At 34.6% G+C, this 16,341-nt stretch overlaps 1 protein-coding gene across 1 annotated transcript in view; it reads left to right on the forward strand.

The window, feature by feature from the left end:
* Positions 1-9,134: 9,134 nt before the first annotated feature.
* CNGB3 (cyclic nucleotide gated channel subunit beta 3) overlaps positions 9,135-16,341 on the forward strand; it is a 148,067-nt gene continuing 140,860 nt past the window's right edge. Inside the window, exons 1-2 of the mRNA XM_025922889.2 lie at positions 9,135-9,313; positions 12,836-12,917. Coding sequence (XP_025778674.1) covers positions 9,203-9,313; positions 12,836-12,917 — 193 coding nt within the window. The 5' untranslated portion in view covers positions 9,135-9,202. The remainder of the gene's footprint in view (positions 9,314-12,835; positions 12,918-16,341) is intronic.

A 16,341-nucleotide genomic window follows, 5' to 3' on the forward strand; every position in this document is an offset into this window, starting at 1 on the left:
TCCTGAAGGCATTTTTACCCTTAATATCTGTTACATTTGCTGTTCATGCATTTTAATTATAAATTAAAAGCAATGCAAATGTTATAATCAGAGAAACATAGAATATTTCTAAATGAAACACTATATTTAAAATCACTTTAGTTTTAGAAATTCTTCGTATTACCTGAGCTGCATTACATCTAGTCACGTTACACCTGCAGGTGACTGAAAAAAATCTAAATACTCTAAATTTGTCATCACATAAAATCACGTTGGCAAATATTTCTAGTGTGTTATACATATTGTATGATGGAAAATTTCCTCTAAGTATACATTGCTATAAATCTACTTTATAAGATCATTAAATATTCAATGTCATCAACTCAAGAAAAAATGAATATATTTGGAAGTTTCTTTTAATTTTTTTTTGAACTTAGGTTTTGATAACCCTTCATAAATGAAAGAATATAAAATCACTGTCTTTGGTCCCTTTTGTAAATGATATATGGACTATGACATACTTAGTATAAAGAAAATTGTTTATATACTTCATATTTATTGTTAATATTAAACAGTAGTTTAAGAAATCTTTGTTACATGGCTACTAAGGGCACTGTGCTGGCCATATTAACTGTAACTTACTGTAATACCTTAATTAATCGGATGCCATTTCTGTGTCTAGAATGCCCTACCTTTTTATGTCTGCTCAGTGAATTCCTTGTCCTATCATGAGCATTAACTCCTCTCTATTTACTGCCCACCCACACCTAGATACTCAGTCACCTGCTCTCTGGTGCTAATATAATGTTACTCACTTCCATTTCAGAAGTTGAACTGTAATTGTTTATACATCTTCTCTCTCTCAAGAATGTGAATGTGTCCCGAGTAGTCACCATGTGTTGGTCATCTCTGCATACCCCATAGCAGCAAGACAAGCACCTGAAACACAGGAAGAGATCAAATGTTTACTGCTGCATAAAATTATGCACGTTAGTTAGCAGAGTATTTTAAATTTTAGTGCTCTCCAGAAACGCAACTTATTTTATTCGATTAATTAACAAATATTTGTGGAGCACTTAATTTACACAAATACTTTTTATATGTCGTCATGTTCCATTGCTTGTGAGTTGTCCCCAAATCCTTAAGAGCCTGTTACTCTAGCTTCCATTTTATAGATGAGAACCAAAACTGGGTTCACGGGTAACCTGACAACATGCCCAGTGCTTTTTCCTCTAAAGTCTTACAGTTGAAAAAACTCCTAAATTATCTGCTTTCCTGCCTTACTGAATATAATGTGTTCAGTATAGTGAATTCTTCAGGAATTGGCCAATGTTCAGGCTTATTATCAGTTTATTATCTTCTCCAAAAATAGAACTCCCCCCCACAAACCCTGGGGGAAAAAAACAACTTCTGGTTGTTTCATCTTATTGTTTGAGGTTATCTACTACAAACTAATTGTTCTTTTTATAACTTAGTAGTTTCTCTTATTGAAATAATGTAATAGACTGCATTTAATTCAGAGGGATCTCAGAGAATTATTTAAATGTTACTTTCTTTAGCAGATGTAGGAAGAAATATAGCTTTAGTTTGTTTCCAGTAGTCTGTCAGACAAAAAGACAGTTTCAACTGATGCCCCCTCCCAGAGGCAGAGAAGACTGTAATTTGAGAACTGCTAGAAAGTCTTCCGTATCCAAAATCATCTTCCAAAGGCAGTGTCTGAAATCCCATCAATAAAGTTCCTTCAAAGGAAGTTAGCATTTCTTAAACTTAATTTCTATTAAGTATAAACTTTATTATAGATCCTTCAGCAGTGATTTGAGTGATTTTATAGGAATGATGTAAAAATATGTTCAAGCCTGAGACTAGATATATAAACTTTGTTGCTTATATCTTTTATATAACTATAAAACTGAAACCTATTTGTAAACTTAAAATAAAACTTAAAACTCAACAAGATTAAAGCAAACAACATTGATATGATGGATAATACTATGCTGAAACTAAATTACTAGTCCCAGTAGGAATTTGATACGATTTGCTAATCATGATTCTTTTTCTTATGACCATCTGCACGTGTATAATAACATGTATGTAATATTACTCTGTGCCATTTCTAAACCATATTCACTGACTCTAAAACACCAATTGTTGTGAAATACACCATTACAGTATTTTATGCATATTTCTCCTAGTCTACCTCACTCCCAGCCTAAAACAAAGTGATGCATACAATGAATACTGATAAAAAAAAAAAAAAAAAGTAATGAAGCCATAACATTTCTGTTCCTTCAAGGAGGTTTTCTCCACTTCTTACGTTCTGCCTCTACCACAGAGGACCTCTTTACTCTTAATCCAGAGCTAATCCAGGATGATGGTCTAAACCATCATCCTCTTGTAATTCATTCAGCAAACATTCATGGAGTAACTAGAATATACCGAGCACTGATTCAGACACAAGGGATATGAAAGTGTCCAGAGGATAGTCTCTGCTTGGTGGAGCTTCTTACACTCTGAAAGGAAAAACAGATCTAAAAATGGTTGTAAAATGAGAAATAATAAAATGGAGATGTGTGTATGACACAAGGTATAACAGAAGCAAAAAAGAAGGGAGAAGATATTTGCAAATATCCAATAAAGAGTGTCCAAAATATATAAAGACCTTATACAACTTCACACCAAAGAAATAAATAATCCAATTGAAAAAAGAGCAGAAGACATAAACAGATATTTCTCCAAAGAAGATATACAGATGGCCAATATACACATGAAACGATGCTCAACATCACTATATATATGTATATATATACATACATATGTAATATTATATATTATTTATTATATATTATATATACCTTTTGAGAGGAGGAGAAAAAAGGCAGGAGAAGGAAATACCCAGTTGAAGTAAATAGACAAGGAGTGTAATACTCATGACAACATTGTGTATTCTAAGAGGACATTGAATACTGACTGTCCAACTGGGTCTTTGAGATATTGGTAAAGAAGAACCTATTGACACAAAGAATTGGTTGTTCATGGGGCCTCTGGGTGGCTCAGTCAGTTAAGCATCCAACTCTTGGTTTCTGCTCAGGTCACGGTCTCACAATTCCTGAGATCTAACCCCACATCGGGTTCCGCACTGTTATTCCGGAGCCTGCTTGGAATTCCTCCCCTCCCCCCCCTTCCCCGCTCTCTCTCTCTCAGAATAAATAAAATAACTTAAAAAATATTGGTCATTCATAGATATTTGTATGTTTAAACCTAGTATACCAGGAGATTAATTTGAAGAAAAACTTAGTTTATGATGAAAAGTAGTCATTTCAATGATCTTATTGCTATTGTTGGATGGCATATAGAATAAAAGTGTGCAGACCACCAGTAGTTATCTCAGTTCTTCATCCCCCCAATGGAATAACTCTCCATATCATAATAATCAAAATGCTGTAAAGGGCTTACATTGGGGTATCCATGCATCTAGTAGATATGTCAGTACCAAGATGGAAATGAGAGTTCCATGACTATCCTAGGGACTATGATTCCTACCTTCCTCTTCTATTCCCTGCTTTTTTTAAATCTCCATATGTACTTTATTATTATTATTATTATTATTATTATTATTTTATTTTTATATATATAATTTATTGTCAGGTTGGTTTCCATACAACACCCAGTGCTCACCCCAACAGGTGCCCTCCTCAATGCCCATCATGCACTTTCCCCTCTCCCCTACCCCCATCAATCCTCAGTTTGTTCTCAGTAGTTAAGAGTATCATATGGCTTGCCTTCTTCCCTCTCTGTAACTTTTTTTTCTTCCCCCCTTCCCCTCCCTGCTGATCTTCTGTTATGTTTCTCAGGATCCACATAAGAGTGAAAACATATAGTATCTGTCTTTCTGTGCCTGACTTATTTCACTTAGCATAATACTATCCAGTTCCATCCACATTGCTACAAATGGCCAGATTTCATTCTTTCTCATTGTCAAGTAGTATTCCATTGTATTTATCAACCACATCTTCTTTATACATCTGTCAGTTGATGGACATTTAGGTTCTTTCCATAATTTGTCTATTGTTGAAAGTGCTGCTCTAAACATTGGGATACAAGTGCCCCTATGCATCAGCACTCCTGTATCACTTGGGTAAATTCCTAGCAATGCTATTACTGGGTCATAGGGTAGATCTATTTTTAATTTTTTGAGGAACCTCCACACTGTTTTCAAGAGTGGCTACACGAGTTTGCATTCCCACCAACAGTGCAAGAGGATTCCCGTTTCTCCACATCCTCTCCAGCATCTATAGTCTCCTGATTTGTTCATTTTAGCCACTCTGAGTGTGAGGTGGTATCTCGGTGTGGTTGTGATTTGTATTTCCTTGATAAGGAGTGACGTTGAGCATCTTTTCATGTGCCTATTGGCCATCTGGATGTCTTCTTTAAAGAAGTAGCTATTCATGTTTTCTGCCCATTTCTTCACTGGAGTATGTGTTTTTTCGGGTGTGGAGTTTGGTGAGTTCTTTATCGGTTTTGGATACTAGCCCTTTGACCGATATGTCATTTGCAAAGATCTTTTCCCATTCTGTCGGTTGCCTTTTAGTTTTGTTGATTGTTTCCTTTGCAGTGCAGAAGCTTTTTATCTTGATGTAGTCCTAATAGTTCATTTTTGCTTTTAATTCCCTTGCCTTTGGAGATGTGTCCAGTAAGAAATTGCTGCAGCTGAGGTCAGAGAGGTTTTTCCTTGCTTTCTCCTCTAGGGTTTTGATGGTTTCCTGTCTCACATTCAGGTCCTTCATCCATCTTGAGTTTATTTTTGTGAACGGTGTAAGAAAGTGGTCTAGTTTCATTCTTCTGCATGTTGCTGTCCAGTTCTCCCAGCACCATTTGTTAAAGAGACTGTCTTTTTTTTCATCGGATAGTCTTTCCTGCTTTGTCAAAGATCAGTTGGCCATACATTTGTGGGTCCAATTCTGGAGTCGCTATTCTATTCCATGGGTCTGTGTGTCTGTTTTTGTGCCAATACCATGCTGTCTTGATGATTGCAGCTTTGTAGTAGAGGCTAAAGTCTGCGATTGTGATGCCTCCTGCTTTGGTTTTCTTCAATATTACTTTGGCTGTTCGGGGTCTTTTGTGGTTCCATACAAATTTTAGGATTGCTTGTTCTAGCTTCAAGAAGAATGCTGGTGCAATTTTGATTGGGATTTCATTGAATGTGTAGATTTCTTTGGGTAGTATTGACATTTTAACAATATCTATTCTTCCCATCCATGAGCACAGAATATTTTTCCATTTCTTTATATCTTCTTCAATTTCCTTCATAAGCTTTCTATAGTTTTCAACATACAGATCTTTTACATCTTTGGTTAGGTTTATTCGTAGGTATTTTATGATTCTTGGTGCAATTGTGAATGGGATCAGTTTCTTTATTTGTCTTTCTGTTACTTCATTATTGGTGTATAAAAATGCAACTCATTTCTGTACATTAATTTTGTATCCTACAACTTTGCTGAATTCATGTATCAGTTCTAGCAGACTCTTGGTGGAGTCTGTTGGGTTTTCCGTGTATAGTATCATGTCATCTGCAAAAAATGAAATCTTGACTTCATCTTTGCCAATTTTGATGCCTTTGATTTTATTTTGTTGTCTGATTGCTGATGCTAGAACTTCCAACACTATGTTAAACAACAGCGGTGAGAGTGGACATCCCCTGTCGTGTTCCTGATCTCAGGGGGAAAGCTCTCGGTTTTTCCACATTGAGGATGATATTAGCTGTGGGCTTCTCATAAATGGCTTTTATGATGTTTAACTATGTTCCTTCTATCCCGACTTTCTAGAGGGTCTTTATTAAGAAAGGATGCTGTATTTTGTCAAGTGCTTTTTCTGCAATAATTGACAGGATCATATGGTTCTTTTCTTTTATTAATGTGACGTATCACATTTATTGATATTGAATATTGAATATTGAATATTGAATATTGAATATTGAATAGCGAATATTGAACCAGCCCTGCATCCCAGGAATGAATCCCACTTGATCATGGTGAATAATTCTTTTTATATACTGTTGAATTCTATTTGCTAGTATCTTATTGAGAATTTTTGCATCCATATTCATCAGGGATATTGGCCTGTAGTTCTCTTTTTTTGCTGGTTTGGGAATCAAAGTAATGCTTGCTTCATAGAATGAGTTCTGTTCCCTGCTTTGATCTTAGACTTCCAAACAGGAAAAGATGAGATCTTCAGTGGAATTTCATAGACCTCCAATGTAGGCATTGGTGAAGTGGCCCTTAAACATATTTTGAGTTTTTCAGAAAGTGATTTTGGTTAACAATCAAATTGTGAAAGAAACAGTAGGATATTGTACATATTTGGTTAAAATGCAATAGATGCAGTGAAAAGATCACATTAGGTGACAAGGTGATATCAGAAGTCGCACAACAAAGGATTCTGATGTTAGAGGCCTTTCCATCAATTCAGGGGAAAAAAACAGATGCAGGAAAACATTAGTGAATAAAACAGCATATTGTTATGGTAGGTATTGAAGAAATTGTGTAAATTTATATACTGCAAGTATAATATATTTAATTAGTTCTGACTTAAAATGGATACAAGTGAGGACTAAATTGTCAGATATCTTAAAGGGCTTTCAATTAAATACTATTCAGTAGATATTCCTGAAACCATTATTATACTGTATGTTAACTCACTTGGATTTAAATAAATTTTTTTTTTTAATTTTATTCAGCAGAGGAGGCATCACAGTTCTGGACTTCAAGTGATATTATAAACTGTAATCATCAAAACAGCATGAGACTAGCACAAAAATAGACACATAGATCAATAGAACATAATAGAAAACCCAGAAATGTATCCATAACTATATAGTCAGTTAATCTTCAAAAAATCAAGAAAGAATATCCAATGGGAAAAAGAATGTCTCTTGAGCAAATGGTATTGGGAAAACTGGACAGCAACATGCAAAAGAATGAAACTGGACCACTTTCTTACACTATACACAAAAATAAATTCAAAGTGGATTAAAGACTAATTGTGAGAACTGAAACCATAAAAATCCTACAAGAGAGCAGAGACAGTAACTACTTTGATGTTGGCTGTAGCAACATTTTTCTAGATATGTCTCCTTAGGCAACAGAAATAAAAGCAAAAATAACTATTGGGGCTACATGAAAATAAAAAGCACACAGCTAAGGAAACTATCAACAAACTAAAAGGCAACCTATGGAATGGGAGAAGATATTTGCAAATGACATATCTGTTAAAGGGTTAGCATCTAAGGTATATAAAGAGCTAATAAAACTCAGCACCCCAAAAACTGAATAATCCAGTTAAAAAATTGGCATAAGACATGAACAGACATTTTTCCAAAGAAGACATCCAGATGACCAAAAGACACATGAAAATATAGTCAACATCATTCATCATCAGGGAAATGCAAATCAAAACTACAAGGAGATAGCACCTCACCCTTGTCAAAATAGCTAAAATTAACAACACAAGAAATCACAGATGTTGGTGAGAATGTGGAGAAAAGGGAACCCTCTTGCACTGTGGTGGGAATGCAAACTGCTGCAGCCACTCTGGAAAACAGTATGGAGGTTCTTCAAAAAGTTAAAAATGGAACTACCCTATGATCCAGCAATTGCACTCCTAGGTATATATCCCAGAATACAAAAATTCTAATTCAGAGGGATACATGCATCCTGATGTTTATAGCAGCATTATCTACAATAGACAAATTATTGAAATAGCCTAAGTATCCATCAACTGATGAATGGATAAAGAAGATGTAGTGTACACATCTTGAGTTTCTATTCTATATAAAGGTATTTTGGGGATAAAATAAGTGTCCTCCTTCAAAAAATCTAACTTTATTGGTTAAATGATGAATCAGGGAAAAAAATCCATGCTGTGGTAAAATACATATTTTTTATAATTTATGAAATTAATAATCCAACAGAATTCTCTAGGCTTCTAAAGCTAGGAATCACTTATATTGCTTTTATGATATTCCAAAGATTTGTAACAAAATTGTAAACTTGTAAGAAGTTTTGGAACCAATTGTTTCAGAGCAATGAAATACATATCCTCTAAACTGGTATTTATCAAGTATACTCTCTCTGTGTTGCAGTCTGAATTATATTTTCTCAAAAATTCATATTGAAGTCCTAATCCCCAGGACCTCAGAATGTGACTGTATTTGAGTTGGGGTCTTTAAACAGGTAATTAAGTTATAATGAGATTACTTGAGTGGGCCTTAATCCAATGACTGGCATCCTTGAAGAGGGAATTTGGAATCAAACATGAACAGGGTGAAAACAATATGAAGACACAGGGAAAAGATAGTTATCCAAATGCCAAAGAGAGAGACCTAGAATACTTCCCTCCCTTTTAGCCCCCAGAAGAAACCAACCTCACTGACACTTTGACCTAGGATATCTAGCTTCCAAAACTGTGATAAATATGTTTCTGAAAAACAAATAATAAAATAAATAAATAAACTTCTGTTGCTTAAGTCACCCAGTCTGTGGTAGTGGCTGTGGTAGCCCTAGCAAACTAACATACTCTTTGCTTAATTCTAATATAATCATCGTTATGAATCTGAGAACATTTAGGCTATTGGGAATGCAAAGCAATATGTCTTGTTTTCCACTGTAGTTTCTAAGAGTTCCACTAATCTGATCAATTAATAAAATACTCATAAAAAAAAAGACACCCGAAGAACAGAAAAAGGAAAAAGTAGTTATCTCATGGTGTAGAACTAGAGATGGAGGAATGATCTGTTGTTTTTATTATAAGCCCTTATGCACATATTATTTTTTAATAATGTTTATGTTACTTTGATTAAATTAGATGGATGAAGATAGGTAGGTGGGTAATTAGAAAAGGAAAATAAACAAAACAATGGGCAATGTGATCACATCTGAACAATTCAAATCAACAATGAAATTTTGTTTACTTCTCCACCTGTAAACTATTCTCAAGGGCATTTTGGCTCTTTGAAGTTCATAAACAGAATTCAGATCACCCAAGCAGAAATAATTTGCTGCTTTTAAGCCCTTACTAGCTACAGAGTTGCCTCTAGGAATTAGCCAGAACAAAATCCCGATTAAACAACTAATTGGCTTGTCTACTAATGAAAGGAAAAGCAAAGTGCATTTCTCTACCTCAAGACAGAGTCATAAAAACAGAAGCTTTCAGAACCATCTCAGAGAAGATGTTTAAATCTCTGATGATAAAATCCAACAAGGTGAAGCCTAAAGAGGAGAACAATGAGAGTAAACAAGGTCCTGATCCAAGCAATCAGCCTCAACAATCCACAAGACAGGTATGATACTTACATACCTAAATCAATCTTGATTGTCATCATTTTTTGTCTAGTGATGGATATTTGTCCAGTGTTTTAATATACTGTGATGTGTAAGGTTGCTTTGCTGTTTCACCTCTACCATTTGGGTCATGCACTTGTTTTTCTTTGGGGTTTTATATATACTATTTATATTTGCTTTAAAACAGATTGATAAATGTTTAGAAGACTACATTAGGAGTTGGAAAAAGCTAAATAAGACTTCTCATTGCAGATTTATATTTCTACCATAATCCCAAATGAAATCATTTCTCAAATATTAAATGGGCTATGTGAATTAGTTTCAACAAAGAATGTCGAAGATCGTGGCCATGGTAAACTACAATTTAACAGTAATTGCTCTGGACCAGGACCTCTTTATAGGAAACAGTTTTGCCGCTCAGGACAACTGGCAATGTATGGAGTTATTTTTGGTTGTCATATCTCAGGGGTAGAGATGGTACTTGCATCTAGGGAGTAAAGACCAAAAATGCTGCTAGACATTGTAGAATCCACAGGACAGCCCTTCACAACATAGAATTATCCAATTCAGAATTTCAATACCACCTAAGTGGAGGAACCCTGTTCTAGAGAAATATTTTTCATAAGTTCTAGGTCTACACACCTGTAAAATGAAAATGCTTTGTAGCCTTATTGTATAAACTAGAGGCAGTGTATATAAAGCACATAGTAGGGACTTACCAAATGGCAATTTTTATTATCATTATTATGAGTAATTTATGCTTATATGACACAATAAAGTCCAAAGGGATAATTATATAATCAGTATTCACTTACAACTGTCCAAAGAACCATTTTCATAAATTACTGACTAAATTTATCTAAAAGTGCTATGTAAGGTTTTTAGAGCAATAATTATTTTCCCATCAAAAGAATTGGATGAAAGATGTCAAGTACAAGCAGGAGTGTACCTCAGGGACTCAAATAGCATGGTCCAGTGATTCAGGTTTAAATGAGCCTAGAGTACAGAAAATACCGAGATGACTTAGCATTGGCCCTGGAAAATTTGCCTTTCATTTCTGATTAACATTGACTATGTTTGCAATGGAGAACAGATATGAAGGAGGATGTGCTTAGCATTGCTTCATGAGAGTGCCCTTGACTTCTTTCTAATTCTTATGTTAAAATAAATAATTCCACACTTTTAAAATTATTTATATGTTTAAAAGCTCGTGGAATATCACAAATGTTGAGCTGGGTACTTTCCTTCAGGTAGTCTTGTTGTGTTTCTCCCTAGGAAAATCACTACAATGATATTTAACCTTTGTCTATCATGATTCTTTTTCCATAGAACACATAAAAATAACTAATATATTATTCTCTTGGAGAACATAATAGCTAACAATAATTACTATGTGCCAGGCAAGGTGCTATCCTCTTCCAAGAACTATTATATTAAATCTTCAGAATAACCATGAGTCCTGTTACAATTTGCTGCTTGCACACAACTGATAATGGCAAAGCTTGGATTGGAGCCCTGTTCCATCTGACTTCAGCACCTGAGAGCTAAATATCTAGGCTATGCTTCTGAAGAAGTATGAATGAATGATGAATATTAGTTGAATCAACTAATCAATAAGAAGTATGAATGATGAAGGATGAATATTAGTTTAATCAACTTTCTAAATATTCTACTCACAAGATAAAAGGATGTTAGAGAGAAGGCAAAAAGAACAGAAACTCTAAAGGAATTGCCTTTCCTTCAGAAACAGTAATACTGGAGAAGTACTTAGATTAGACACAGGTAGAACAACTCTGGTGTATATCCCATGACATTCCCATGATATAACACTTAGGGATGTTGATCATGAAGTCTGCTGACATCACATTATATCTTAAAAGTCATACTTAAGGAAATTATTTGCATCTACTCTTTAGAGATCATAACATGTTGGCAGAGGCAATAGTTCTTCTCCAGTTTCAAATACACTAAATGTTAAAAATGACAGAAAGTTAAAACCATGTTTTTATCCATAGAATATAACCTTTTAAAATGGCATTTAAATAGTAACGTTCTGAAGTACAAATAGATTATTTGAGGCCTATAAGAAGATATTTAGAAATAAAAAATCAATTTACATTCTTCTTTTAAATAAAGAGTTCTCAAAAAATAAAAATATTAAAAAAAATACTTAGTTCTCAAACCAAAATAACTTAGGTGACTTCCATTTGTCAATAACCAATAAATCAAGATCTGCAAATTCAGGCTAATCCAGACTTTCATGCTACAGAATAAGACATCATTCACATAAATCTACACATGTATACATGAAAAGACTATGATTAAAATGTTTATGAATAGCATCATAACATGTAAAAGTACTTGATTGAAATCAGAAGGCTTTACCACTACTTCATAAATATATCCAGAGATCCATACATTTTTAGCCACCTTATCAATTTCCTACTCAATAACATAAGAATAATAATAGCTGTCTTGCCTAATACATATGGTTACTGTGACACTTAAATTAAAGCATCTGATTAATTTACTTCCTAGCTTAAAATGTTTCTGACATACAGTGCTGTTAAATAATGTCAAACTCCACATCAAGGCTAATGGGATTCTCAAGGCCCTTGTCCTTGCCTATTTAGCTAGGCTTAATTTCTCACACTCTTTCCCATCCAACCACTTCTACTTTAGTTTCTCACAGCCTGTATACAATCACACTTTAGACTTTTGCTGAACAGGTATCCACTACCTGGAATATTTTCCATGCCTTGTTCATCTGGAAAAAAAATTCATCTTGATTTGTAAAATTCAGAGTTACTTCCTTTTTGATAGTCTCCTCCCTTTCCTTCTACTGCAGTAGAAATGACCATCCCACATTTATGCCCTATCTCTATCCTCTACAGACATTCATTACTTATAACATTTCCTTGCACTTACATTTGTGTGTGTATGTTTCCCCTACCACTCTGTAAATAGCTTGGGAGCCAACATTTCTGTGTTCTAACCTTATATCTTGTTTCACTTTGTTCCCATAGGACCATCCTCAGACACACACTGGCCACATCCAGTGAGACATACCTACATTTCAAAGGAAAGCTTAGATTCTCAGACAAATGACAAGGTAGAGGCAAATGAAATCACAAAGAGAAGAGAGCTCTGAATTAAGAAACTAGACTACTTTTTTCTATCACTTTAAGTTCTACTACAAAAGACCTAGACCAGGACCAACACTAGAACTGTGGGGAATGAGGACTGGAATTGGGAGGAACATGTGCCAGGTAGATGTAGCAACCACAGTGACAAAAAGAGAGTGCCTAAGGCCAACAAGCTGTGAAAGTCAAAGCTGATTATTCAATAGTAGAGCCGAGAATTTCTATTTAAGTGAAAGAATTATCATTTGTAGTACATCATAAACAAATGATAAGCTTTAATGATTGGCTTGCTCATTGAATGAAAAACTCCATATTATATTTTACATTTAACTTTATTTTTTGTGTAAATTAATTGTGTACAATCTTTGTTTCTCAAAGGGACAAAACAAAAATGAAAAGAAATCTCTCCAAACCAAGATGACTCCAGTCACATTTGAAGAGTCACACACCAAAATACAAGGTCAGAACTCAAATCTGTAGGAAAAAATAAAATGCATATCTCTCTGAAATGTGTTACCTGATGAAACACTTGACCTTGACTAGGTAAATCATCTAGGGTAAATCACACTTGAGACACTTTAAAGATCTGAGTGTTTATAAAAACATAATTTCTTCATTCAGTCACTTATTCAATAGATGCTTTTTTATTACCTGCTATGTGCCAGGTCTATGGGCTAGAAATGTAGTGGTGAACAATATGGCCAAGTCTGTGTTAACATATGCATATAATGAACAATATAATTTTAAGTAAGGGTTATAAAATGATAAAATAGATGTGGATTGTACATATTTAAAGGTTCAACACTCATACCTCTGCTCTTCTTTCTTTAAATTCTCTCCATTAGAAATCTCATCTACTCCTAAGGTTACCATAACTCATTTCTATATCAGTGATTCCATAGCAGACCCAATTCCTTTTTTAAGACCCTGTCCAATATTTTCTTTTTTTGTCTCTTCTTTTCAGGTATATTCTGCCAGAAAGATTCTTTTTTTAATAATTTTTTTATTCTTTTAATTTGAATCCCAGCTAGTTAACATATAGTGTAATAATGATTTCAGGAATAGAATTTAGTGATTCATCACTTACATATAACACCCAGTGTTCATCCCAACAAGTGTCCTCCCTTTTGCAATATTTTCTAAGTAACCACTGGACATATACACCTGTATGTTCTGCTGCCATTCTGTTTTACTATGAGTCATTTTATAATAGTGATAGTTTCCAATTTGCAGTTCTTCTGACATAAAAATACAACCTTTTTTAAAGTATTTTTTCTCTTTTTTTTAAGTTTATTTATTTTGAGAGAGAGAGAGCAGGGCTCGAACTCACGAACCATGAGCTCATGACATGAACCAAAATCGGACACTTAACCAACTGAGCTACCCAGGCGCCCCATAAAAACCTTATGGTACGAAACCTTAATGGTACGAAACCAAGGATCACATCTTTGGGATGACAAGTTTTGTCCTACTCTTGTTATACTTTTTTCAAAGTATATTTGTAAGCTTAATTTTTCATAGCTGGTAATAAAAACTCTTGTGGAAGTTTCATTTAACATAGAAGCTGTTTGAGTGGAAAGGAAAAAAATAGTTTCATTTAAATTTGCAGACTTAGCATGTCTTCAAAGGCTTTAATAGGAAAAGCAGTTATATTTAAGATATTTTGTTTTGAAAAAGCAAAATTATTAGTGTTTAAAGATAGCCTCTTATATGTGCTTGGTATTTTTATATTCTTCCCTTCAAAACATGCAGGTGCAATGTCACAATATCTGCAGATGTTGATTTCTGATTATAGAACTCTTATCTTCTGCAGAGCATGGTTTAATTTTTATCTGCCATGGAAATGAAGAATGTAATACATTTTGGATTCAAATAAAGATAACTTTCTAAGGTTCTCTTTTGATTACAATCATCTTTCATAGGCTTCCACTTCACTTATAGTACATTAAATCCTTCTGTAAAAAATGTTTTGCTACCAGTAGAGGATATTTAAATGACTTCCCTAATAGTTTATCATGATATAAGGTGACTTTGTGTGGAAATGGATCAAAGTTAGGTGCCCATGGGTAGCTAGTATGGTATGGTGGGTTGAATAATGGCCTCTCAAAAACATCCACACCCTGCTCCCTAAAAACTATGAATTTTTACATGAAGGGGAACAAAATGCTGATGTTACTAAGTTAAGGATCTTGAGATGGGAAGATTATCCAGAAGGCTTCAATGTAATTAAGGGATTCTCATAAGAAGAAGGCAGAAGGGTCAAAGATAAAAGAAGATGGGATGATAGAAGCAGAGGTCACATTGATGCAATCTGAAAATGGAAGAAGGGACCACAAACCAAGGAACACAGGCAACCTCTACAGGCTAGGAAAGAATAAACCTGTGTTATTCTAGGCATTTAAGCTTGTTTCCTACAACAATAGAAAACTAATGTGTATGACTTTAAAATACTCCCTACTTAAGTAACAAAAAAAGAAACAAGAAATTGAGTTTTGCTCTAATCAGTAATATAAATTCAGTATATTGGCAGTATATTATACTATAAAGAGCACTGCTTTGGAGTTTGGCATGTCTCAATTCAAATTGTAACTCTACTACTTAATAACTTTGTCTGGCTTTAGTCAAGATAGTTGACATCTCTAAGTATCAGTTTGCTCATGTACAAAATAAGGATAATACTGTCATTAATCTTCTAAGTTGTAGATACAGATTAAACTAGTTAATATATATAAAGCATTTAGCATTGAGATTGATAAATTCCAATGTTGATGGGGGTCAGGTAGCATAAATGAGGATCATGCATGCCCTGTCTAAAGAGGCCAGAGGCCACTCAGCTCCAACCAGTCACTGTCATGTGGAGATGAGAGGCAAGTGCTGCCAGATAGTCCATCTTCAGTCTAGAGAGACTGTAAATACAAATTTTAATTTTAATTTTAATTCTCTCAGTTTTTAAATGTCAACTTTTTAAAATGTTTAAATATTCTCTTTTTAAATCATTGAAATAAAAACTGAAATCTTGGGGCTCCTGTGTGGCTCAGTTGGTTAGGTGTCGGACTTCAGTTCAGGTCATGATCTCATAGTTCCTGAGTGCTGGGCTCTGTGCTGGGCTCTGTGCTGACAACTCAGAGCCTGGAGCCTGCTTCAAATTCTGTGTCTCCCTCTCTCTCTGCCCCTCCCCTACTCAGGTCCTCTCTCTCTCTGTCAAAAATAAATAAAACATTTTTAAAAAACAAAATGTGATCATTTTGTGACTTCTAACCAACCACATGGTAGGTACTCTATGTTGCTCATGCCTATGAACAATGACAACCTGGACAAGATTCTGAATCCAGCAATGTTTTTATTTATCCTCTTCCTCTTCCCTTTCTCTTCCTTTGTGCCCTCCATCCCAGGTTTGTGTTGCAAACCAACTGCAAATGTCATGTCCTCCCTGGGCCTCCTGTGCCAAATAGCTATCTATAACCAAGACCTAGGTTCCAAGTCTAACACATTTCTAGGTCTTCAGAGGTGTCCCAGGCCTTGCCAGTCTCCCACCACTATCCAAACTGACCTAGCCTGCATCTCAGCCAACTCAGTTTGGACAGAAATAAGGAAGGCTAAAAACTACTCTAGAACTTAAAACTACTATAAGACATAAAGTATACTAATTTTCTAAATATTACAGGAAAAAGAAAGAGGGAAAACCCTAACTCATTTAAGCCGGAAACCACTCTTTAGTCCTTGGCAGGACTTATACAAATTTAATTTGTCTTGTATGGAATAGGAAAATAGCCAGACTATATACAGAAATTTAATGTCTAAATCAATAAAGGCTTCCCTATATAAGACCAATGAGTTTGATTATCATGCATGGGAGGTACTATGGTTAATTTTAGTAGTATAGT

This window comes from Puma concolor, chromosome F2, assembly GCF_028749965.1.
Source record: "Puma concolor isolate L17-30 chromosome F2, mPumCon1.1.hap2, whole genome shotgun sequence".
Taxonomy (NCBI): Eukaryota; Metazoa; Chordata; class Mammalia; order Carnivora; family Felidae; genus Puma; species Puma concolor.